Source organism: Hyperolius riggenbachi, chromosome 2, assembly GCF_040937935.1.
Source record: "Hyperolius riggenbachi isolate aHypRig1 chromosome 2, aHypRig1.pri, whole genome shotgun sequence".
Classification (NCBI taxonomy): Eukaryota; Metazoa; Chordata; class Amphibia; order Anura; family Hyperoliidae; genus Hyperolius; species Hyperolius riggenbachi.
In genome coordinates this window covers 16,862,962-16,887,640 of record NC_090647.1, presented here as the reverse complement: position 1 = coordinate 16,887,640, position 24,679 = coordinate 16,862,962, and the positions used below count along the sequence as shown (strand labels likewise).

The following is a 24,679-nucleotide window of genomic DNA, read 5'->3' as shown; positions in this document are numbered from 1 at the left end:
CCTATGAAATCTCTTATCTCCCACACAAGGGCTGGTTCATGCTTGGCGCTTTTGCAGCGATTTGCTGATTGCTGGCGATCAGCAACGTGCTGCTGCTAATGTATCCCTATGGATACATTCTCACTGCATTAATCGCAAACTGGTTGCATGCAGCGCTCTGGAGACGAACAAGTTGTGATAATTGTTCCATTGAATGGGAATCACAAGCGCACATCACAGTAAATGGTGAGACTTCGCCTGCGGAATCCGCGATCGCGGTTCAGAGCTCAGTATGAACTAGCCCTAAACGAACCATAAAATCAGGCAAGCGTGGGTAAAAGGCGGAACGCAAATATTGACTGTCGGAAGGCAGCGGGAACGCTCTCATTGGTGTCTGGGTGGGGCGGGGGTGGCTACATTTCCAAAGCAGAGATCTATATCTGTGGAGATGTTATCATGGATCCACATGGCCGTTATATAAACATCTTCAGTGCGGCGGTTTATCATCAGTTCTCACGATCAGCCATAAAAACGATTAACAGGGAACAAAACACAGTTACCGTGAATAAGTCACGTCTGTACCGCAAGTTTCACGCCACTTAATGAATAAGATCCTGGTAATAAAATACGTAGACCGATTTTCCCATCTTCACAGACAACTTGTCCACTGAAAGCTACACGACAATAAAAGGGAACCTAAAGTGAGAGGTATATGGAGGCTGCCATATTTATTTCCTTTTAAACAATACCAGTTGCCTGGCTGTCCTGCTGATCCTCTGCCTCTAATACTTTTAGCCATAGCCCCTGAACAAGCATGCTGCAGATCAGGTGCTCTGACTGAACTGTAACTGGATTAACTGCATGCTTGTTCCAGGTATGTGATACAGACACTACTGCAGCCAATTTTTACCATGACTGCCAGGCAACTGGTATTGTTTAACAGGAAATAAGGGCAGCCTCCACATCCCTCCCACCTCTAGTTCCTTTTAAAGTGGACCTGAACTCAGAACTTCCTCCCTGCTCTAAAAGATGCACAACAGCATAAAAACCTTTAAAGAAAAACATTTCTTTGTTACAGCCGATATAAATCCTGCAATAAATCGGCAGGGTCTACTTCCTACTTTCATGGAAGCAGACATATTAACAGCCTGTGCTTTCAAATGGGCTTATCTGCTGTGGCAGTCAGGTGACACAAGGGAAAGATCAATATACAACTTGTGATTAGACACAAATGAGGGGAAATTAAACAAACTCTAAATACATACAGGGCACAGTTCTCTATGTTTTCAGCTCCGCTGTAGAAAGGGACAACAAGCATCAAAAGGAATCACTAACCACACGTTTATACGGAAAGTCATCCTTTACAATCCAACCTTTTTTCACTAGATATCTACTATATAAATAATCCCCTGGAGCTGCAGGAGGGACCTCCACTCATCAGGGATCACTCCGGACTTGTTATTTCTTCCAGCTGATAGGATGTTACAGACATTCTTTACAATCTCCGAATATCTAGAGTGATGTAAATGTTACCCTTCCATATATGGGGACTCTGCCTAAGAGAACCGTGCAGCAAAAACTCAGCACGGCCTGGTGACAAACACACACAATGCAATACACATACAATCCAATCTCTCCAATCACTGCCACCTACAATCCGATCTCTCCAATCACTGCCACCTACAATCCGATCTCTCCAATCACTGCCACCTACAATCCGATCTCTCCAATCACTGCCACCTACAATCCGATCTCTCCAATCACTGCCACCTACAATCCAATCTCTCCAATCACTGCCACCTACAATCCAACCTCTCCAATCACTGCCACCTACAATCCAACCTCTCCAATCACTGCCACCTACAATCCAACCTCTCCAATCACTGCCACCTACAATCCGATCTCTCCAATCACTGCCACCTACAATCCGATCACTCCAATCACTGCCACCTACAATCCGATCGCTCCAATCACTGCCACCTACAATCCGATCTCTCCAATCACTGCCACCTACAATCCGATCTCTCCAATCACTGCCACCTACAATCCGATCTCTCCAATCACTGCCACCTACAATCCGATCTCTCCAATCACTGCCACCTACAATCCGATATCTCCAATCACTGACACCTACAATCCGATCTCTCCAATCACTGCCACCTACAATCCAACCTCTCCAATCACTGCCACCTACAATCCAACCTCTCCAATCACTGCCACCTACAATCCGATCACTCCAATCACTGCCACCTACAATCCGATCGCTCCAATCACTGCCACCTACAATCCGATCGCTCCAATCACTGCCACCTACAATCCGATCTCTCCAATCACTGCCACCTACAATCCAATCTCTCCAATCACTGCCACCTACAATCCGATCTCTCCAATCACTGCCACCTACAATCCGATCTCTCCAATCACTGCCACCTACAATCCGATCTCTCCAATCACTGCCACCTACAATCCGATCTCTCCAATCACTGCCACCTACAATCCGATCTCTCCAATCACTGCCACCTACAATCCGATATCTCCAATCACTGCCACCTACAATCCGATCTCTCCAATCACTGCCACCTACAATCCGATCTCTCCAATCACTGCCACCTACAATCCAATCTCTCCAATCACTGCCACCTACAATCCGATCTCTCCAATCACTGCCACCTACAATCCGATCTCTCCAATCACTGCCACCTACAATCCGATATCTCCAATCACTGCCACCTACAATCCGATATCTCCAATCACTGCCACCTACAATCCAACCTCTCCAATCACTGCCACCTACAATCCAACCTCTCCAATCACTGCCACCTACAATCCAACCTCTCCAATCACTGCCACCTACAATCCAGCCTCTCCAATCACTGCCACCTACAATCCAACCTCTCCAATCACTGCCACCTACAATCCAACCTCTCCAATCACTGCCACCTACAATCCAACCTCTCCAATCACTGCCACCTACAATCCGATCACTCCAATCACTGCCACCTACAATTCGATCGCTCCAATCACTGCCACCTACAATCCGATCTCTCCAATCACTGCCACCTACAATCCAATCTCTCCAATCACTGCCACCTACAATCCAATCTCTCCAATCACTGCCACCTACAATCCAATCTCTCCAATCACTGCCACCTACAATCCAATCTCTCCAATCACTGCCACCTACAATCCAATCTCTCCAATCACTGCCACCTACAATCCGATCTCTCCAATCACTGCCACCTACAATCCGATCTCTCCAATCACGGCCACCTACAATCCGATCTCTCCAATCACTGCCACCTACAATCCGATCTCTCCAATCACTGCCACCTACAATCCAATCTCTCCAATCACTGCCACCTACAATCCAATCTCTCCAATCACTGCCACCTACAATCCAATCTCTCCAATCACTGCCACCTACACTCCGATCTCTTCAATCACTGCCACCTAAAATCCGATCTCTCAAATCACTGCCAAATCACCAATACACCTACAATCCGATCTCTCCAATCACTGCCACCTACAATCCGATCTCTCCAATCACTGCCACCTACAATCCAACCTCTCCAATCACTGCCACCTACAATCCGATCTCTCCAATCACTGCCACCTACAATCCGATCTCTCCAATCACTGCCACCTACAATCCGATCACTCCAATCACTGCCACCTACAATCCGATATCTCCAATCACTGCCACCTACAATTCGATCTCTCCAATCACTGCCACCTACAATCCGATCTCTCCAATCACTGCCACCTACAATCTAACCTCTCCAATCACTGCCACCTACAATCCGATCTCTCCAATCACTGCCACCTACAATCCGATCTCTCCAATCACTGCCACCTACAATCCGATCTCTCCAATCACTGCCACCTACAATCCGATCTCTCCAATCACTGCCACCTACAATCCGATATCTCCAATCACTGCCACCTACAATCCGATCTCTCCAATCACTGCCACCTACAATCCGATCTCTCCAATCACTGCCACCTACAATCCAACCTCTCCAATCACTGCCACCTACAATCCGATCACTCCAATCACTGCCACCTACAATCCGATCGCTCCAATCACTGCCACCTACAATCCGATCGCTCCAATCACTGCCACCTACAATCCGATCTCTCCAATCACTGCCACCTACAATCCAATCTCTCCAATCACTGCCACCTACAATCCGATCTCTCCAATCACTGCCACCTACAATCCGATCTCTCCAATCACTGCCACCTACAATCCGATCTCTCCAATCACTGCCACCTACAATCCGATCTCTCCAATCACTGCCACCTACAATCCGATCTCTCCAATCACTGCCACCTACAATCCGATATCTCCAATCACTGCCACCTACAATCCGATATCTCCAATCACTGCCACCTACAATCCGATATCTCCAATCACTGCCACCTACAATCCGATATCTCCAATCACTGCCACCTACAATCCGATCTCTCCAATCACTGCCACCTACAATCCAATCTCTCCAATCACTGCCACCTACAATCCGATCTCTCCAATCACTGCCACCTACAATCCGATCTCTCCAATCACTGCCACCTACAATCCGATCTCTCCAATCACTGCCACCTACAATCCGATGTCTCCAATCAATGCCACCTACAATCCAACCTCTCCAATCACTGCCACCTACAATCCAACCTCTCCAATCACTGCCACCTACAATCCAACCTCTCCAATCACTGCCACCTACAATCCAGCCTCTCCAATCACTGCCACCTACAATCCAACCTCTCCAATCACTGCCACCTACAATCCAACCTCTCCAATCACTGCCACCTACAATCCAACCTCTCCAATCACTGCCACCTACAATCCGATCACTCCAATCACTGCCACCTACAATTCGATCGCTCCAATCACTGCCACCTACAATCCGATCTCTCCAATCACTGCCACCTACAATCCAATCTCTCCAATCACTGCCACCTACAATCCAATCTCTCCAATCACTGCCACCTACAATCCAATCTCTCCAATCACTGCCACCTACAATCCAATCTCTCCAATCACTGCCACCTACAATCTGATCTCTCCAATCACTGCCACCTACAATCCGATCTCTCCAATCACGGCCACCTACAATCCGATCTCTCCAATCACTGCCACCTACAATCCGATCTCTCCAATCACTGCCACCTACAATCCGATCTCTCCAATCACTGCCACCTACAATCCAATCTCTCCAATCACTGCCACCTACAATCCAATCTCTCCAATCACTGCCACCTACACTCCGATCTCTTCAATCACTGCCACCTAAAATCCGATCTCTCAAATCACTGCCAAATCACCAATACACCTACAATCCGATCTCTCCAATCACTGCCAAATCCGGCCTGGAGACAAAAGCACAAAATGCAATACAACTACAATCTGATCTCTCGAATCACGGCCTGGTGACAAAGCGCGCACACAATACACTAAACCTAAAATCCGATCTCTCCAATCACTGCCAAATCCCGGCCTGGTGACAAAATGCACAAAATTCTTGCTACACAGCAATGTACCTACAATCCGATCTCTCCAATCAATGCCAAATCATGCACACACACAAACAATGGCTCTTCTGTCCGACTGTTGGAACAAAAGCTTCTGTTCCATGACATCACTGAATTGTTTGTGGCACAACACAATCAAACTATATTTACAGACACTTCCAATTACTCAACAAACAGTACAAAAAACATGGCGGTTCCAATTACTCTGCAGAAGAATTTACGTTTGACTGTCTGACAATTATCTGGTCAGATCGTTCATCGGACTGACAGAGAGTATCTGTGTGTCCAGGCCGGACATCTGAGAGTAAATTACGGCAGCCGCCACACAGCAGCATGCAGAGCAGTGATGTGAGCGACAGCAAAGTAACCACACGGCACATGTATGCTGGTGCAGCGCAGCTTGCTTACCGTCACCGGCGTTTCATTATGCTGCAATTTTTGCAGTGGTACAATGTTTAAAGTGGATCTGAGATGAACTTTAACTCATTGCATAATTGTGTTCCTTTCATATAGTTTATAGGGCATTCCTCAAGCCAAATACTTATTTGTTTTTGTTTTAATACTCTAATTCCCTATAAACCAAACAAGACTCACCCACAGGTTTTCAGAGAGCCTTGGCATTTTCAGACAGTAGCAAGGGCTCATGGGAGCTCAGTCTGGGCAGGATAAGGGGGAGGTGTTACTAGCCAGAGATTTCAGAGGCAGAGGGGAGGAGGAGGGGGGGGGTTAGTTTTTTTTCACAGGCTGAGTGCTCAAGATGCAGATAAGCTTGCCTGTGTGTAATGTTTACAAACAACATGGCTGCTGTCATTGTATCACAGGAAGAAATAATCATATTCTATTGAAGCTGTTTGCAGCTAGATTTGCTGTGTAAACTATCTAAACTTTAGACAAGATATAAAGACAAGTTACTTGTTATAGTTAGTTTTTTTTATCTGGGATCCGCTTCAAGTGTTTCTTTACATTGTAAGCATTTTTGCAGACTGCTTGCAAGTTGTAGTCTTGCGTAGATAGCAATGCATGCATGCGTACAATATGTATAACAAAAAAAAAAAAAAAAAAAAGCACTTTTTATTATTTTTACTTTATTATTTGCTGCTATGGCAGAGACTGGTAACGGGGAACCAGCACTGGAACGACGGGACCGGGAGAGGAACGGCGGGACCGGGAAAGGAACGGGAAGGCTCTTTAGGACCCAGATCATCCCTATCTGATGATTTTTTTTTTTTAAGCTTCAGACTCACCTGAAAGTTTTCGGCGCAGAGCTGTTTGTTTGCGAGCGTTTATCCTGAAGCCACGTGTCCAGGGTTTAAGCTGTGGCTCTCTGTGCAATTATCTCCCATTATTTATAAATGGTGTGACCGGGATAATCTGTCCCTCCCTGGAGATTAGTAAAGGCGCGGGAGCGTAACCTCTGCTTAGGTAAAGAACATGAAATGGTGCCCAGTTTAGAATGGTCACTGTGTCCTGAGCCTGAACAACGGGTCCCCGCGGGGCTCTGACACCAGCGCTGGGGTACGGATGGAATTATAACGTGTGAATAATCATGCTGGACCTGCGGCTTTACTGTGCGTCCTTCACTGGAATACAGTACTGGGATCTTGCTATCTAATATGGTCCTCCGCCTACCGTGCAGCAAACTACCACCGTGCTGTTTCCTCGGCTATGAGAAATGTACAGTTCAGGCGCAGATGTACGCGGCAGCAGCGTCTGTGCGCAGGCGTTGAAGGCAGGTGTACACATGATAGATCCGTGGAGGTGGCGACCGTTATTGGTCACCTCAGTCAAGTTTAAAAGGACAACTGTAGTGAAAAGGACTATGGAGGCTGCCATATTTATTTCCTGTTAAACAATACTGGTGGCCTGGCTGTCCTGCTGGTCTATTTTGGCTGCAGTAGTGTCTAAATCACACACCAGGAGCAAGCATGCAGCTAATCTTGTCAGATCTGACAATAATGTCAGAAACACCTGATCTGCTGCATGCTTGTTCAGGGGCTATGGCTAAAAGTATAAGAGGCAGAGGATCATCAGGATAGCCAGGCAACAGGTATTGCTTAAAAGGAAGGAATATGGCAGCCTCCGTATACCTATCACTAAAGTTCTTTAACCTTTTGGGGCTAAGAGATCCTACGCCACACTTGAGGCTGTTCTAGCCTGATGCGGCCGTTTCCACTCCCCGACGCGATCGTGTGCACCCGAGAGGGGAGATTAAGCTGTCATATGACAGCTGACATCGTATATGGCTGGTGATCACAAGGATCGCCGGCTGATCGTAGTGATCACTGTGACAGCGGCGGCGGCAGGGGGGGCGGGGGGAAAGAAGAGGATCCAATCACCTTCCTGCCGTTCCCAAAAAGATTGGCACTCCCCACCGCTCTTGCCGGCATCTCTGCTCGATGTGACATAAGTCCCGGGCCGCGGCTTGATGACATCATCAAGCCGCGACCGGGACTTAGCGTCAGTACGAGCGAGGATGTCGGAGAGAACGGTGGGGTCCGCAGCGGCTCATCGCTGGAGCCTGGAAGGTGGGTGATGGCTGCTGCTGAAAGGGGGGACACCTGGCCACACAGGGGGCACAAAGTCCAGCAAGCCCTAACAGGATCCAGCTGCCTGACTCCCCAAACACGCGCCCCCCTCCCATGCAAAGTGCCTAGTCCTTAAGGGGGGTTATGCGGCCGGTCCTGAAAGGGTTAATCTAGCTTGCGTACAAGGCGTCAGACTGCTCGTTATGTACACTGGCGCTCATCCCCACAATCACATGAACGGTCGAAAACGAACGCAGCTCTCGCTCAATCGCTGACAATTGGTACGGATTCAATTTAAAACACACCTGAAGTTAGAGGGAGATGGAGGCTGACAAATTATTTTACTTTTAAGCAATACCTGTTACCTGGCAGCCCTGATGACCCTCTGCCTCTTATACTTTTAGCCGCAGCCCCTGAACAAGCATGCAGCAGATCAGGTGATCCTCACATTATTGTCAGATCTGACAAGATTAGCTGCATGCTTGTTTCTGGTGTGATCCAGACACTACTGCAGCCAAATAGACCAGCAGGGCTGCCAGGCAACTAGTATTGTTTAAAAAGCAAATGACTATGGCAGCCTCCATAGGTCTCTCACCTAGGGTTCACTTTAAATAATGCACATTGCCTGGCTGTCCTGCTGATCCTCTGCTTCTATGTTTAGCCATAGCCCCTGAACAAGCATGCAGCAGATCAGGTGTTTCTGGCATTATTGTCAGATCTGACAAGATTACCTGCATGCTTGTTTCTGGTGTGATTCAGACACTACTGCAGCCAAATAGATCAGCGGGGCTGCAAGTCAACTGGTATTGTTTAAAAGGAAATAAATATGGCAGCCTCCATATACCTCTCCCTTCAGTGGTACTTTAAAACAAAAAGTACCAATATTAAAGTTTTGTGGGTGATTTTTAGTTGTCCAATTTAGGCAGACGAGTATGCGCAGATACGGTAAGTACTTTGTGAGCGCTGTGGAGATAAATGTCAGACGTCTGTAACTGCTGCTCTGCAGACCTCAGCACCGAGTATCAGAAAACACCTGGTAGTATTATCGGATTATGATGTGGGCCGCCTCCAGGTATCCGTGGCCTTCATTGAACATTGCCAGCGTCAGAGCTGCTTGCTGGGACACTATGTCACTGCTGCTGATAGATTCTCCCCATGCATGGGGCGGATATACATGTCTGGATGGTGTAATGGCTGGATGGTGTAATTGTTAAGGGCTCTGCCTCTGACACAGGAGACCAGGGTTCGAATCTCGGCTCTGCCTGTTCAGTAAGCCAGCACCTATTCAGCAGGAGACTTTAGGCAAATCTCCCTAACACTACTACTGCCTATAGAGCGCCCCCTAGTGTCTGCTGCTCTGGCGCTTTGAGTCCGCCAGGAGAAAAGCACGATATAAATGTTATTTGTCTTGTCTTTTATTGTCTAGTGACGAGTCAGGGAGGTTCTGATCCTGAATGAGGCATGTGACCAGCAATGCCCGACATCCAGAGACAGGACAGAGGAATGTACTACTCTGACTCTCCTGCCCGGGGAGGCGGCCCCGGGGGCACTTCTGCGAATCTCCTGCCCGGGGAGGCGGCCCCGGGGGCACTTCTGCGAATCTCCTGCCCGGGGAGGCGGCCCCGGGGGCACTTCTGCGAATCTCCTGCCCGGGGAGGCGGCCCCGGGGGCACTTCTGCGAATCTCCTGCCCGGGGAGGCGGCCCCGGGGGCACTTCTGCGAATCTCCTGCCCGGGGAGGCGGCCCCGGGGGCACTTCTGCGAATCTCCTGCCCGGGGAGGCGGCCCCGGGGGCACTTCTGCGAATCTCCTGCCCGGGGAGGCGGCCCCGGGGGCACTTCTGCGAATCTCCTGCCCGGGGAGGCGGCCCCGGGGGCACTTCTGCGAATCTCCTGCCCGGGGAGGCGGCCCCGGGGGCACTTCTGCGACTCTCCTGCCCGGGGAGACGGCCCCGGGGGCACTTCTGTGACTCTCCTGCCCGGGGAGACGGCCCTGGGGGCACTTCTGTGACTCTCCTGCCCGGGGAGGCGGCCCCGGGGGCACTTCTGTGACTCTCCTGCCCGGGGAGGCGGCCCCGGGGGCACTTCTGTGACTCTCCTGCCCGGGGAGGCGGCCCCGGGGGCACTTCTGTGACTCTCCTGCCTGGGGAGACGGCCCCGGGGGCACTTCTGTGACTCAGGAGGGGGTCTGCTCTACGCCGGGGCCAGTGCAATATTTATAGAAATCGGCTCCACTGAAAACAATGAGGGGAACCCTCAGAAGTTAGGGCTTGTGCACAAGGGTGGTGCCTGGCCAATCAAATTAATCACTACAATTTCCCAATCGGTGACTGATCAGACCGGACTGCTACATAACCGTACACATAAATGGAGGCTGCCTGATATTATATAATATTATAGTAAACATAGTACTATAGTATTTAGCACCCTCCACTAGATGCACTAGGGGTGGGCAAACCTAGGCCTAGGCTATCTGCACAGAGTTTGTATGATCTCCCTGTGTTTGTGTGAGTTTCCTCCAGGCACTTCTGTTTCTTCCCACATCACAAAACACACTGGTAAATACATGGATGACATCCACCTGCCACCCCCTAGACCTTACACTGTAACAGGATTAGAGTGTGAGCTCCTCTGAGGACAGTCAGTGACATGGCTATGTACTCTGTAATGTGCTGCAGGAGATGTGAGTGCTATATAAATACATAATAATAATATGGTAGGACATTACACTATGACTATGGTAGGATTAGACTGTGAGGTCCTCTGAGGACAGTCAGTGACATGACTATGTACTCTGTACAGCGCTGCAGGAGATGTCAGTGCTATATACATACATAATAATAATATGGTAGGACATTAGACTATGACTATGGTAGGATTAGATTGTCACAAAACACACTGGTAAATACATGGATGACATCCACCTGCCACCCCCTAGACCTTACACTGTAACAGGATTAGATTGTGAGCTCCTCTGAGGACAGTCAGTGACATGACTATGTACTCTGTAATGTGCTGCAGAAGATGTCAGTGCTATATAAATACATAATAAATACATAATAAATACATATGGTAGGACATTACACTATGACTATGGTAGGATTAGATTGTGAGCTCCTCTGGGGATAGTCAGTGACATGACTATGTACTTTATATAGCACTGACATCTTCTGCAGCACATTACAAATACATAATAATATGGTAGGACATTACACTATGACTATGGTAGGATTAGATTGTGAGCTCCTCTGAGGACAGTCAGTGACATGACTCTGTACTCTGTAATGTGCTGCAGGAGATGTCAGTGCTATATAAATACATAATAATAATATGGTAGGACATTACACTATGACTATGGTAGGATTAGATTGTGAGCTCCTCTGAGGACAGTCAGTGACACTACTATGTACTCGGTAAAGTGCTGCAGAAGATGTCAGTGCTATATAAATACATAATAATAATATGGTAGGACATTATACTATGGCTATGGTAGGATTAGAGTGTGAGCTCCTCTGAGGACAGTCAGTGACATGACTATGTACTCTGTAATGTGCTGCAGAAGATGTCAGTGCTATATAAATACATAATAATAATAATATTGTGGGACATTAGACTATGACTATGGTAGGATTAGATTGTAAGCACCTCTGAGGACAGTCAGTGACATGACTATGTACTCTGTAAAGTGCTGCAGAAGATGTCAGAGTTGTGTAAATGAACAATGGTAATATCAGTCCACTCACTGTGCATAATGTTATGTCAAACGTACAGCCAATATCTACCAATTTGTCGGATCCCTTAAAGGGATACTGTAGGAGACTCACAAGAAAATGAGCTGAACTTACCCAGGGCTTCTAATGGTCCCCCGCAGCCATCCTGTGTTGGAGCAGCCACTCACCGATGCTCCGGCCCCGCCTCCAGTTCACTTCTGGAATTTCAGACTTTAAAGTCAGAAAACCACTGCGCCTGCGTTGCCGTGTCCTCGCTCCCGCTGATGTCACCAGGAGTGTACTGCGCAGACACAGACTATACTGGGCCTGCGCTGTGCGCTCTTAACGACATCAGCGGGAACGAGGACACGGCAACGCAGGCGCAGTGGTTTTCTGACTTTAAAGTCAGAAATTCCAGAAGTGAAGTGGAGGCGGGGCCGGAGCATCGGTGAGCGGCTGCGCGGGCACAGGATGTCTGCGGGGGTTCATTAGAAGCCCCGGGTAAGTTCAGCTCATTTTCCCCCGACCCCCCTACAGTATCCCTTTTTAACAACTGATAAAATGATTATGCAGCAGTTGTTTCAGAAGATACAGCAGAAGACTTCTCTTCCCATCAAATATGTACATTAACTGTGCAAAAAAAAGTAAAAATAAATACTGTATATACAGTAAATCTCCTTTCTTTCACTATTGCTAGGATAGCCCACTTGCCCTGCTGTTTTCTAGTGCAATAATTAGACAAGCTATCACACGAGAGGTATCTGAAGTCTGTTGGAAGAAAGACGTGTGCTAGAGCCAGCCCAGTATGCCGTTCCCATGACTGCCACCCTCTGATAGAGGAAGGACGCCAAACGCACGGAACACAAATGTTGACAGTGGCTGAACCACAGCACATAATGTAACAAGATGAACAGGTTTCCTGCTGAGGTGTAGCATGTCGGTCCTTCCGCCTCACCAACACTGTGTCATCCTGCATGTTATATAGCAAGACAACTGACTAACACTGTATCCCACTGCATGTTATATACCAAGACAACTGGCTGTAATACTGTATCCTCCTGCACGTTATATAGCAAGACAACTGACTAACACTGTATCCCCCTGCATGTTATATACCAAGACAACTGGCTGCAATACTGTATCCTCCTGCACGTTATATAGCAAGACAACTGACTAACACTGTATCCCCCTGCATGTTATATACCAAGACAACTGGCTGCAATACTGTATCCTCCTGCACGTTATATAGCAAGACAACTGGCTGTAACACCATACCCTCCTGCATGGTATATACCAAGGCAACTGGCTGTAGCGCTGCATCCTACTGCATGTTATACACCAAGACAACGTCCTGTAACACCATATCCTCCTGCATGTTATATACCAAGACAACTCGCTGTAGCACTGTATCCTCCTGCATGTTATATACCAAGACAACTTTGGCTGTAGCACTGCATCCTACTGCATGTTCTCTAGCAGGACAACTGGCTGTAGCACTGTGTCCTCCTGCATGTTCTGTAGCAGGATAACTGCCTGTAGCACTGTATCCTCCTGCATGTTCTATAGCAGGACAACTGCCTGTAGCACTGTATCCTCCTGCATGTTCTATAGCAGGACAACTGCCTGTAACACTGTATCCTCCTGCATGTTCTCTAGCAGGACAACTGCCTGTAACACTGTATCCTCCTGCATGTTCTATAGCAGGACAACTGGCTGTAACACTGTATCCTCCTGCATGTTCTATAGCAGGACAACTGCCTGTAGCACTGTATCCTCCTGCATGTTCTATAGCAGGACAACTGCCTGTAGCACTGTATCCTCCTGCATGTTCTATAGCAGGACAACTGCCTGTAACACTGTATCCTCCTGCATGTTCTATAGCAGGACAACTGCCTGTAGCACTGTATCCTCCTGCATGTTCTATAGCAGGACAACTGCCTGTAGCACTGTATTCTCCTGCATGTTCTGTAGCAGGATAACTGCCTGTAACACTGTATCCTCCTGCATGTTCTGTAGCAGGATAACTGCCTGTAGCACTGTATCCTCCTGCATGTTCTGTAGCAGGACAACTAGCTGCTGGCAGTCACAGGGCTGTAACATTGCACCACACACCATCCACGCAGCGCAGCAGCTCAGACCACACAATGGCTGCTCAGGCTATAGGTCACACCTGCTGAAAGCGACTATCTACTTTTTTATGATATTGTTTGTGTCACAATTATAGAGCTACTCATGCACTTCCTGTCCCCTACAACAGGTGTCATTCAGTATAGTCACTGCAGGAAATGGAACAAAAATAACTTCTCAACTGTGACACAGATGCAGTAAACCGCGGACGGGTCATGAAGCAATCTACGGCAAGAGGACTGGCTGCCAGGGATTATAGTGCGGCCGCATCCATTAGGGCCATAGGGGCAGAGGCTATAACTGCCTATAACAACATACCCTGTGACAGGTCCTCTGACTTGCCCTGTTGGGGAACAACCAAACTAACAATGACAATTGCATTCTGTTTGTCACAGATGAGCAGTGTCTGGAGGCCTCCTATGTGTCTCCCTAGAGATTAGGGGGGTGTAGAGACAATCCTAACACTGGGGGTCTCACATGCAGGTGGGGACATCAGATCAGGCCTGACATGAGTTCCCCACAGGAGATGGGGCTACAGAGTCTGAGCTCAACCCGGGGGCCTCATCAGCACACCTGCAAGAATACTGTCTGTGCTCCATACTATTAGCAGGCATTACAACAGACATCAAGGCCCACATGCATTTCACTTTTTCTCCAGAGTTTTCTCCTAGGAGATCATTTTCATATTCTCTTATATAACTTTGAAGAATTTTACAATTGAAAAAGTACCTAAAAGTTGGTAAAAGAAAAAAAAAAAAAAAAAAAAACTACTATCAAACTTATTGTATTTTCTTGCTTGCTGGTATTAAAAGGCATTTTATGACACGTTGTGGAAATATCACCCAGGAGAAACATTCAACTGCATATGGGCCCAAGTGTGAACTGAAAATGAGGGTCTTTCAAGTTACTCTGAAGAACAACACAGAAAGAAAGAGTGGAGTCTCTAAGAGTACGGGACATAATTGCTGGCATGTGGGGTACGTTCTCTCAGGAATGAGGGCATAACTGCTGGCATGTGGGGTACGTTCTCTCAGGAATGAGGGCATAACTGCTGGCATGTGGGGTACGCTCTCTCAGGAATGAGGACATAACTGCTGGCATGTGGGGTACGTTCTCTCAGGAATGAGGGCATAACTGCTGGCATGTGGGGTACGTTCTCTCAGGAATGAGGGCATAACTGCTGGCATGTGGGGTACGCTCTCTCAGGAATGAGGACATAACTGCTGGCATGTGGGGTACGTTCTCTCAGGAATGAGGGCATAACTGCTGGCATGTGGGGTACGTTCTCTCAGGAATGGGGGCATAACTGCTGGCATGTGGGGTACGGTCTCTCAGGAATGAGGACATAACTGCTGGCATGTGGGGTACGCTCTCTCAGGAATGAGGGCATAACTGCTGGCATGTGGGGTACCTTCTCTCAGGAATGGGGGCATAACTGCTGGCATGTGGGGTACGCTCTCTCAGGAATGAGGGCATAACTGCTGGCATGTGGGGTACCTTCTCTCAGGAATGAGGGCATAACTGCTGGCATGTGGGGTACGTTCTCTCAGGAATGGGGACATAACTGCTGGCATGTGGGGTACGTTCTCTCAGGAATGGGGGCATAACTGCTGGCATGTGGGGTACGGTCTCTCAGGAATGAGGACATAACTGCTGGCATGTGGGGTACGTTCTCTCAGGAACGGGGGCATAACTGCTGGCATGTGGGGTACGTTCTCTCAGGAATGGGGGCATAACTGCTGGCATGTGGGGTACGTTCTCTCAGGAATGAGGGCATAACTGCTGGCATGTGGGGTACGCTCTCTCAGGAATGAGGGCATAACTGCTGGCATGTGGGGTACGCTCTCTCAGGAATGAGGGCATAACTGCTGGCATGTGGGGTACGTTCTCTCAGGAATGGGGGCATAACTGCTGGCATGTGGGGTACGCTCTCTCAGGAATGAGGGCATAACTGCTGGCATGTGGGGTACGTTCTCTCAGGAATGGGGGCATAACTGCTGGCATGTGGGGTACGTTCTCTCAGGAATGGGGGCATAACTGCTGGCATGTGGGGTACGCTCTCTCAGGAATGAGGGCATAACTGCTGGCATGTGGGGTACGCTCTCTCAGGAATGAGGGCATAACTGCTGGCATGTGGGGTACGTTCTCTCAGGAATGAGGGCATAACTGCTGGCATGTGGGGTACCTTCTCTCAGGAATGAGGGCATAACTGCTGGCATGTGGGGTACGCTCTCTCAGGAATGAGGGCATAACTGCTGGCATGTGGGGTACGTTCTCTCAGGAATGGGGGCATAACTGCTGGCATGTGGGGTACCTTCTCTCAGGAATGAGGGCATAACTGCTGGCATGTGGGGTACCTTCTCTCAGGAATTAGGGCATAACTGCTGGCATGTGGGGTACGTTCTCTCAGGAATAAGGGCATAACTGCTGGCATGTGGGGTACCTTCTCTCAGGAATGAGGGCATAACTGCTGGCATGTGGGGTACGTTCTCTCAGGAATGAGGGCATAACTGCTGGCATGTGGGGTACGCTCTCTCAGGAATGAGGGCATAACTGCTGGCATGTGGGGTACGTTCTCTCAGGAATGAGGGCATAACTGCTGGCATGTGGGGTACGCACTCTCAGGAATGAGGGCATAACTGCTGGCATGTGGGGTACGCTCTCTCAGGAATGAGGGCATAACTGCTGGCATGTGGGGTACGCTCTCTCAGGAATGAGGGCATAACTGCTGGCATGTGGGGTACGGTCTCTCAGGAATGAGGGATAACTGCTGGCATGTGGGGTACGTTCTCTCAGGATTGAGGGCATAAATGTTGGCATGTGGGGTACGTTCTCTCAGGATTGAGGGCATAAATGTTGGCATGTGGGGTACGCTCTCTCTCAGGAATGAGGGATAACTGCTGGCATGTGGGATACGCTCTCTCAGGAATGGGGGCATAACTGCTGGCATGTGGGGTACGTTCTCTCAGGAATGAGGGATAACTGCTGGCATGTGGGGTACGTTCTCTCAGGAATGAGGGCATAACTGCTGGCATGTGGGGTACGTTCTCTCAGGAATGGGGGCATAACTGCTGGCATGTGGGGTACGTTCTCTCAGGAATGAGGGATAACTGCTGGCATGTGGGGTACGTTCTCTCAGGAATGGGGGCATAACTGCTGGCATGTGGGGTACGTTCTCTCAGGATTGAGGGCATAAATGTTGGCATGTGGGGTACGTTCTCTCAGGAATGAGGGCATAACTGCTGGCATGTGGGGTACGCTCTCTCAGGAATGAGGGCATAACTGCTGGCATGTGGGGTACGTTCTCTCAGGAATGAGGGCATAACTGCTGGCATGTGGGGTACGCACTCTCAGGAATGAGGGCATAACTGCTGGCATGTGGGGTACGCTCTCTCAGGAATGAGGGCATAACTGCTGGCATGTGGGGTACGCTCTCTCAGGAATGAGGGCATAACTGCTGGCATGTGGGGTACGGTCTCTCAGGAATGAGGGATAACTGCTGGCATGTGGGGTACGTTCTCTCAGGATTGAGGGCATAAATGTTGGCATGTGGGGTACGTTCTCTCAGGATTGAGGGCATAAATGTTGGCATGTGGGGTACGCTCTCTCTCAGGAATGAGGGATAACTGCTGGCATGTGGGATACGCTCTCTCAGGAATGGGGGCATAACTGCTGGCATGTGGGGTACGTTCTCTCAGGAATGAGGGATAACTGCTGGCATGTGGGGTACGTTCTCTCAGGAATGGGGGCATAACTGCTGGCATGTGGGGTACGTTCTCTCAGGAATGAGGGCATAACTGCTGGCATGTGGGGTACGTTCTCTCAGGAATGAGGGCATAACTGCTGGCATGTGGGGTACGTTCTCTCAGGAATGAGGGCATAACTGCTGGCATGTGGGGTACGTTCTCTCACGAATGAGGGCATAACTGCTGGCATGTGGGGTACGTTCTCTCAGGAATGGGGGCATAACTGCTGGCATGTGGGGTACGTTCTCTCAGGAACGGGGGCATAACTGCTGGCATGTGGGGTACGTTCTCTCAGGAATGAGGGCATAACTGCTGGCATGTGGGGTACGTTCTCTCAGGAACGAGGGCATAATGTTGGCATGTGGGGTACGTTCCTCAGGAATGAGGGCATAACTGCTGGCATGTGGGTTACGTTCCTCAGGAATAGGAGGCATAAATGTTGGCATGTGGGGTACGTTCCTCAGAAATAGGAGGTATAAATGTGGGGTAAGTTCATCTCTCAGGAATAGGGGGCACTTTTGCTGGCAAGTGGGGTATATTCTAGTGTCATGAGTGGGGACACTACTGCTGGCATGCAGGGTGCGTTCCTCTCTCAGGAATGGAGGCACGTTCCTCTCTCAAGAGTACCCCCTGCTCTTGAGAATAGGGGAACATGCCTCCACTCCTGAGAGAGTAACGCACCCTGCAAGCCAGCAGTTGTGCCCCCACTCATGACACTAGGGCACAATTGCTGGCATGAGGGGAATATTCTTGTCACAGAAGTAGGGGGGAGGGGTGCACAATTGCTGGCAAGTGGGGTATTTTGTAGTCTCAACAGTGTGTGTGTGTTGGGGGGGGGGGGGGGGGGTTACAATGGCCAGCATGTGGGGTCCATTCTTGTCTCAAGAGTAGGGGGGCACTATTGCTGGCATGTGGGGTACATTCATGTCTCAGGTGCGGGGGGGGGGGGGGGTGACAGAGCAGTAGGGGGCACAGTTGCTGACATGTGGGGTACATTCTCTTAGCAGTAGGGGGCACAGTTGCTGACATGTGGGGTACATTCCTGTCTCAGCAGTAGGTGGCACAGTTGCTGACATGTGGGGTACATTCCTGTCTCAGCAGTAGGGGGCACAGTTGCTGACATGTGGGGTACATTCCTGTCTAAGCAGTAGGGGGCACAGTTGCTGACATGTGGGGTACATTCCCGTCTCAGCAGTAGGAGGGGGCACAGTTGCTGACATGTGGGGTAGATTCCTGTCTAAGCAGTAGGGGGCACAGTTGCTGACATGTGGGGTACAGTCCTGTCTCAGCAGTAGGGGGCACAGTTGCTGACATGTGGGGTACATTTCTGTCTCAGCAGTAGGGGGCACAGTTGCTGACATGTGGGGTAGATTCTCTCAGCAGTAGGGGGCACAGTTGCTGACATGTGGGGTAGATTCTCTCAGCAGTAGGGGGCACAGTTGCTGACATGTGGGGTACTTTCCTGTCTCAGCAGTAGGGGGCACAGTTACTGACATGTGGGGTACATTCCTGTCTCAGTAGTAGGGGGCACAGTTGCTGACATGTGGGGTACATTCTCTCAGCAGTAGGGGGCACAGTTGCTGACATGTGGGGTACATTCTCTCAGCAGTAGGGGGCACAGTTGCTGACATGTGGGGTACATGACTGTCTCAGCAGTAGGGGGCACAGTTGCAGACATGTGGGGTACAGTCTCTCAGCAGTAGGGGGCACAGTTGCTGAGATGTGGGGTACATTCTCTCAGCAGTAGGGGGCACAGTTGCTTACATGTGGGGTACATGACTGTCTCAGCAGTAGGGGGCACAGTTGCTGACATGTGGGGTACATGACTATCTCAGCAGTAGGGGTCTGGTCTGGGTAAAGTGTCCCCGCTGGACTCTGAGGGTCATTTCTCTCAGGGTGGGTTTGGCTGCCCCCCAGCATGCCCCGGCTGCACGGTCTTACCTGCCTGCAGCGACTCCTCCGGGGGGGCTCCGGTGGGCTTCTCCGTCCTTCCATGCTGGAGGAATGAGGCACATACAATCCACACTATGATCCTGGAGCACAGATCCATGATGTGCTGGGAGATAAATATAGATGGCTATCCCAGAGGCATCCAACCCCCTCCCCCCTCCTCCCCACACTCTATGCCCTGGGCCCAAGAGCTGGCAATCCAGAAGTGCTGCTCCAGGTCAGAGGCTCAGCAGCTGCTCCATGCCAGGGAGGTGTCACCAGTCCATGCCCCAGGTGACACAGGCTGGCTGCTGATCTCTATGGGCAGAGCGTGCAGGTGACACAGGCTGTATACAGGCTCAGGAGGGAGTGCAGGAACAGTCCATGTGATGTGGGGGAGCTTCCCCGGTACTCAGAGCCTCAGACCTCCCCGGGAGACTCGCTGTCTGCTGTACACTCTCTCCGCACCCGCCTCCTTCCCCGGCTCTGCGGCTACTGGCCCTGACTCCGCCCACTGAGCGAGGCCAGCCCGGACTCCGCCCTCTGAACGAGGCCGGTCCCGCCTCCTAACCTCAGGATTACAACCCCGCCTCCTCCCCTCACCGCGGACAGCTCCGCTTCCTCCCCTCAGCGCGGTCAGCCCCGCCTCCTTCCCGCAGGGTAACAGCACCGCCCCTCTGTCACAACCTTACAGCCCCGCCTCCTCCCCTCAGCGCGGCCAGTCCAGCCTCCTCCCCTCAGGGTGACAGACTTGCCCCTATGTCAATACCGTACAGCCCCGCCTCCTCTGTCATAACCCTACAGCCTCCCCTCCTCCCCTCTGCGCAGCCAGCCCCGCTCCCTCTGTCACTACCATACAGTCCCGCCCATCACTATCACGCTACAGCCCATGAACTTCATCACCACTCCCGCCTTTAGGCTCTGAGCCGGTATCTATACCCCGCCCATCGCTCTCATTCTACACCTCCCACCTACCTGCCAGCCCCGCCCCCTGCAGATAAACACCGAGCCTGGGGTGTACTGTAACTTATTCGCTCCGCCCCCTGGCTGTAAGGCAACGTGTCGCTCCGCCCAGCCGCCTCATAACTACATTCCCGAACTTCAACTACCGGTACCGCCCCTGGCTCTAAGGCTTCCCCCTCCCACTTAACCTCTGGCCCCTCCCTCCTTTCGTGTGGTACGTCGCATCAGAACCCGCCCTGCTCGCGAAACTTTACCCGCCCCTCGCCATACGTCACGTTTTATACAATCAAGCTCCGCCTTGAAAATCACCTTACGCATGCGCGGCAGCAAAAAAAGTGATGGGCAGCAGAAATTGTCATTGTGCCGCCGCCCATACGTCATCACGCTGCTCGCTATGGTAGTCACTCTCACAGCAGCTTCCTAGAACGCCTACATCTCTGACGTCACGACCAACTCCCACAGCTGTCACGCTACGTGTCACTCGTCGCCCAGCCTCTGACGTCACCGTCTCGTCTCTGCTGCTATGCAACCGAGGCTCCACCCATGGCCTTTGCAACTTCCTCTTCCCACCTCCCGTCTTCGTTCTCCTCGCCCATAAACTCGTCCCGCCCCCTAGGGGCAAGGGGTGTGGCGGCAGGGGAGGCGGGGCTGAGGAGCTGACAGGGAAAAGCTGGAAAGTGCAGTGAGAGGAAATGGGCGGAGTTATCATCTGGCCATCTCCGTCACATGATGAGGAAGGCAAAAAGCAGGCGATGGATGTGAGTCCTGGGGAGGGGGCGTGTCCCTTCATCTCTATCAGAAGGTCATGTGACTCCTGGTGGGAGGGGGATGCTGGTTGCAGGGTTCTCCACCCCTAATGGCCCACTCATGCCCTGTATTATTATAATTATAAAAGGGGTGGGGCTCACCTGGCCTTAGTCACTCAGGCCTCATTCCCTATGCTTCCATGTCATAACACTTGGGTAGATGCCCCGCCCCCTCTACCCCATAGGATCCCGTGATTATAAATTCTAACAGCCCCTCCTTACCCCCAGTCTTTTTTTCTCAATCTCACCTCACCTCATTGGATCCACGTTGGGGCAAGGTTTGCCTAGCAATTTTTCTTTTTTTTTTTTTCTTCTTTTTTATGCCCTACCTAGCTGCTTAAAGAGTGGCATATATATATTATTTTCTATGGCCGCTGTACTATAAATATAGCACGGTCCCCTCGTATCTGCTGGTCTTGGAGGGAGGCTTAGGAAACGATAGGGTCTAAATGACTGGAAGTTTTCCTATACAGCCGCTTTTTTCCTATATATATGCCGGGTTCAGGTTTGCCCAGAGCGTAATATGTAGCATTAAATATGCTATGGTGACTCATGTCGGGCGCAGCGTGGAGTTTCCTTACCTTTTCTGCTTCCTGGTTGCTCGGCTAGTGAGGCGCAAACGTCACTTCCGGTGACGTACTTCCGCCCAGTATCCGTCGCTCTCTGCCGGAAGCAGGGGCGGCGGGGAGGAGGGCGGAGCTGAGCGGTCGCCATAGTGATGGCTCAATGCGCATCTCCCATTGGAGAACGGAGGCTGGGGGATGTCCTCCTACCGTTGGGAGGTATATTTAAAGCCTGCATACATGGCGTCCGGCGTCCATAGCCAAGGAGAGGGTATTGGAGGGGCAAGGACACTGCTAGCGCTCCTTAAAGCCATGGAGGAGACAGTCACCGTTCCTTTGGAGCAAAATATCTCCACACCTCAGCAAGGTAACTTTTTTTTTTGTTTGCAGGGGTGATTTTGGTTAGTTTAGAAATTGTCTAAAGTTTGATTATGTAGCAGTTTGTTACTGGGGCCAGGACATTCAGTCTTCTCTTTTCTTCTTTCATTTCGTCAGCAACTTCTGCTGCTCCTGTTACTCCTGCTGCGCCACCATTAGACCAGCGTCGGGAAAGGTATGGGCTGTCAGGTAGGTTCTCTTGTTTTGTCCCGATGCAATTGTTTAAAGGCTGAACGCGGTATCTTCTTTTGTTTTGTTTCAGCCCGAAGAAACATCGCAAAAGCAAAAAGAGCACGCGTTCAAGATCAAGATCACGCAGACGAAGTCCTTCTCCTCACTATAGAGAAAGAAGTAGATCACGATCTAGACAACGCCGCAGGAGATGCTGGGCGTGCGAGAGAGAAGCACTACCGGAAAAATCTGTCTGTCAAAGATGCTTTAATGATATGACTAAAGACATTGATCAAACGCCTGTGGATATTTCGCAAATGATAACGCAGGCAGTGCAGGACTCTATGAGAGACTATCTGGCCTCGTTACCACCCACACTGGCCCAACAGGCGGAACAACCCCAACCCCAAGCGTCAATGGACGCAGACGAGATCGCAGGGGGTTTTGATTTCACGCTAGTACAACCTTACATAAGGGCGGTCCGGGAGGCCATTGAGTGGGACTCAGATGACTCAGAAGAGCCTTCAGCAAGCACGGGAAGGCAAAAGGAATATTTCACACATCTTAAAAGGAAGACGACCACTTTTCCATTGATGACGGAAATAGCAGGAATAATTAAGGAGGAATGGGAGAAAATCGATAAGAGAGCACCATTGAATAATAGGATTACTAAACTCTATCCTCTGAAACCAGAAGAAACAAAGACTTTGGATAACCCACCTATTGTTGACGCATCCGTGGTCCGTCTTGCAAGACCAATGACACTGCCAAGGGAAAACGCTACGACATTTAGAGATGTCTTAGAGAAAAAGATGGACTCTGAATTAAAGAAAATTTATACAATCACAGGTAATGCGATAAAGCCAGCAGTGGCATTAACGTCAGTATCCAGAGCCCTAAGAGCTTGGACAACTAACATAGAGGAAGCAGTGAGGGCCGAAACAGAGAAAGAAGCAATCTTGGCAGCCCTCGATGACTTTAGCCTTACGGCAGATTTCATTGGCGAAGCTGCGGTAGATGTAATCAGATGTACTTCTAGAGCCATGGCGTCAACAGTAGTAACAAAGAGGGCATTATGGCTGAAGGCATGGGCAGCAGACCCAGCATCAAAGACAGACTGGTGCAGAATACCGTACGACGGTGCCAATCTATTTGGTAAAGAAATGGATCAAGCGATCCAAAGAGTTACAGGAGGAAAATCGGGGCTAATACCCCAGGATAGAAGAAACAAGAAAGCCAATCCTCAATTAACCAACCGTTTTCAGCAGTCAAGATACAGGAACGCCAGATCCTACAAGCCTGGCAGGGAATTCAAAAGAAACTGGCAAAGTTCACAGTCCAATTTACAGCGTCTTACTAAACAGAGGATGACTCCGTTTTGACAGGGGGCCCACCCAGACTTGTCCAGTAGGGGGAAGGCTTGCCCAATTCGGACAAGTTTGGGCGGAGAATATCAAGAACAAATGGGTCATACGAACTGTATCGAAGGGACATCGATGGAGTTTCAAGTCAAAACCAAAGAGTCACTTCCAGGCAACAAGAATTCCGTCACAGCAAGACAAAAGACTAATTCTGAAGGAGTACATCCAAACTCTCAAGCTGAAGCAGGCCATAATAGAAGTACCGACAGAACAGAGGGGCAAGGGAGTATATTCCCCATTATTCTTTGTTCTAAAAAAAACAGGAGACTGGCGTCCAGTTTTAGATCTGAGAAAACTGAACAGGAACATCAAAGTAAAGACATTCAAAATGGAAACTCTGGAGTCAATCCGGCAGGCAACAAGAACATTCGACTGGATGCTTTCTGTGGACCTCGAGGACGCTTACTTGCATATCCCAGTACACTCAAGGTCCCAGAAGTACCTAAGATTTGCCGTTGCGGAAGAACATTTCCAGTTTACTTGCCTCCCTTTCGGGATTTCCACGGCACCAAGGACTTTCTCCAAAACTCTCCTAGCAGTAGTAGCTCTACTTCGGGAAAAGGGGTTAAGGTTGTACCATTACCTGGACGACCTGCTTCTACTATCATCAGACAGACAGACATTACTCCAACACAGGGAGATACTGATCAACACACTTCTATACTTTGGCTGGAAAGTAAATTATGCGAAGAGTCAGCTGGAGCCAACACAGTCGATGATATTCTTGGGAGCACTCTTCAACACAGTGGACAATTCACTGAAGTTACCATTGGAGAAGGCACACAACCTTTTCCAGAGAATACAATCTGTATCAACTATGACCTCACT

At 49.9% G+C, this 24,679-nt stretch overlaps 2 protein-coding genes across 11 annotated transcripts in view; one reads left to right on the top strand and one right to left on the bottom strand.

Moving 5' to 3' along the window:
- Positions 1–20,139, bottom strand: part of STIM1 (stromal interaction molecule 1) — a 228,325-nt gene extending 208,186 nt beyond the window's left edge. For 2 of the 8 annotated variants that reach the window (XM_068266507.1, XM_068266508.1), the window contains exon 1: positions 19,562–20,139. In XM_068266507.1, coding sequence (XP_068122608.1) covers positions 19,562–19,670 — 109 coding nt within the window. In that variant the 5' untranslated portion in view covers positions 19,671–20,139. The remainder of the gene's footprint in view (positions 1–19,561) is intronic. The other 6 variants (XM_068266509.1, XM_068266510.1, XM_068266511.1 and 3 more) reach the window with 6 other exon arrangements.
- Positions 20,140–20,220: 81 nt separating this feature from the next.
- RHOG (ras homolog family member G) overlaps positions 20,221–24,679 on the top strand; it is a 152,671-nt gene continuing 148,212 nt past the window's right edge. The window contains exons 1-2 of one of the 3 annotated variants that reach the window (XM_068266517.1): positions 21,278–22,248; positions 22,377–22,448. The gene's annotated coding sequence lies outside the window, so the exon portion shown is untranslated. The other 2 variants (XM_068266518.1, XM_068266516.1) reach the window with 2 other exon arrangements.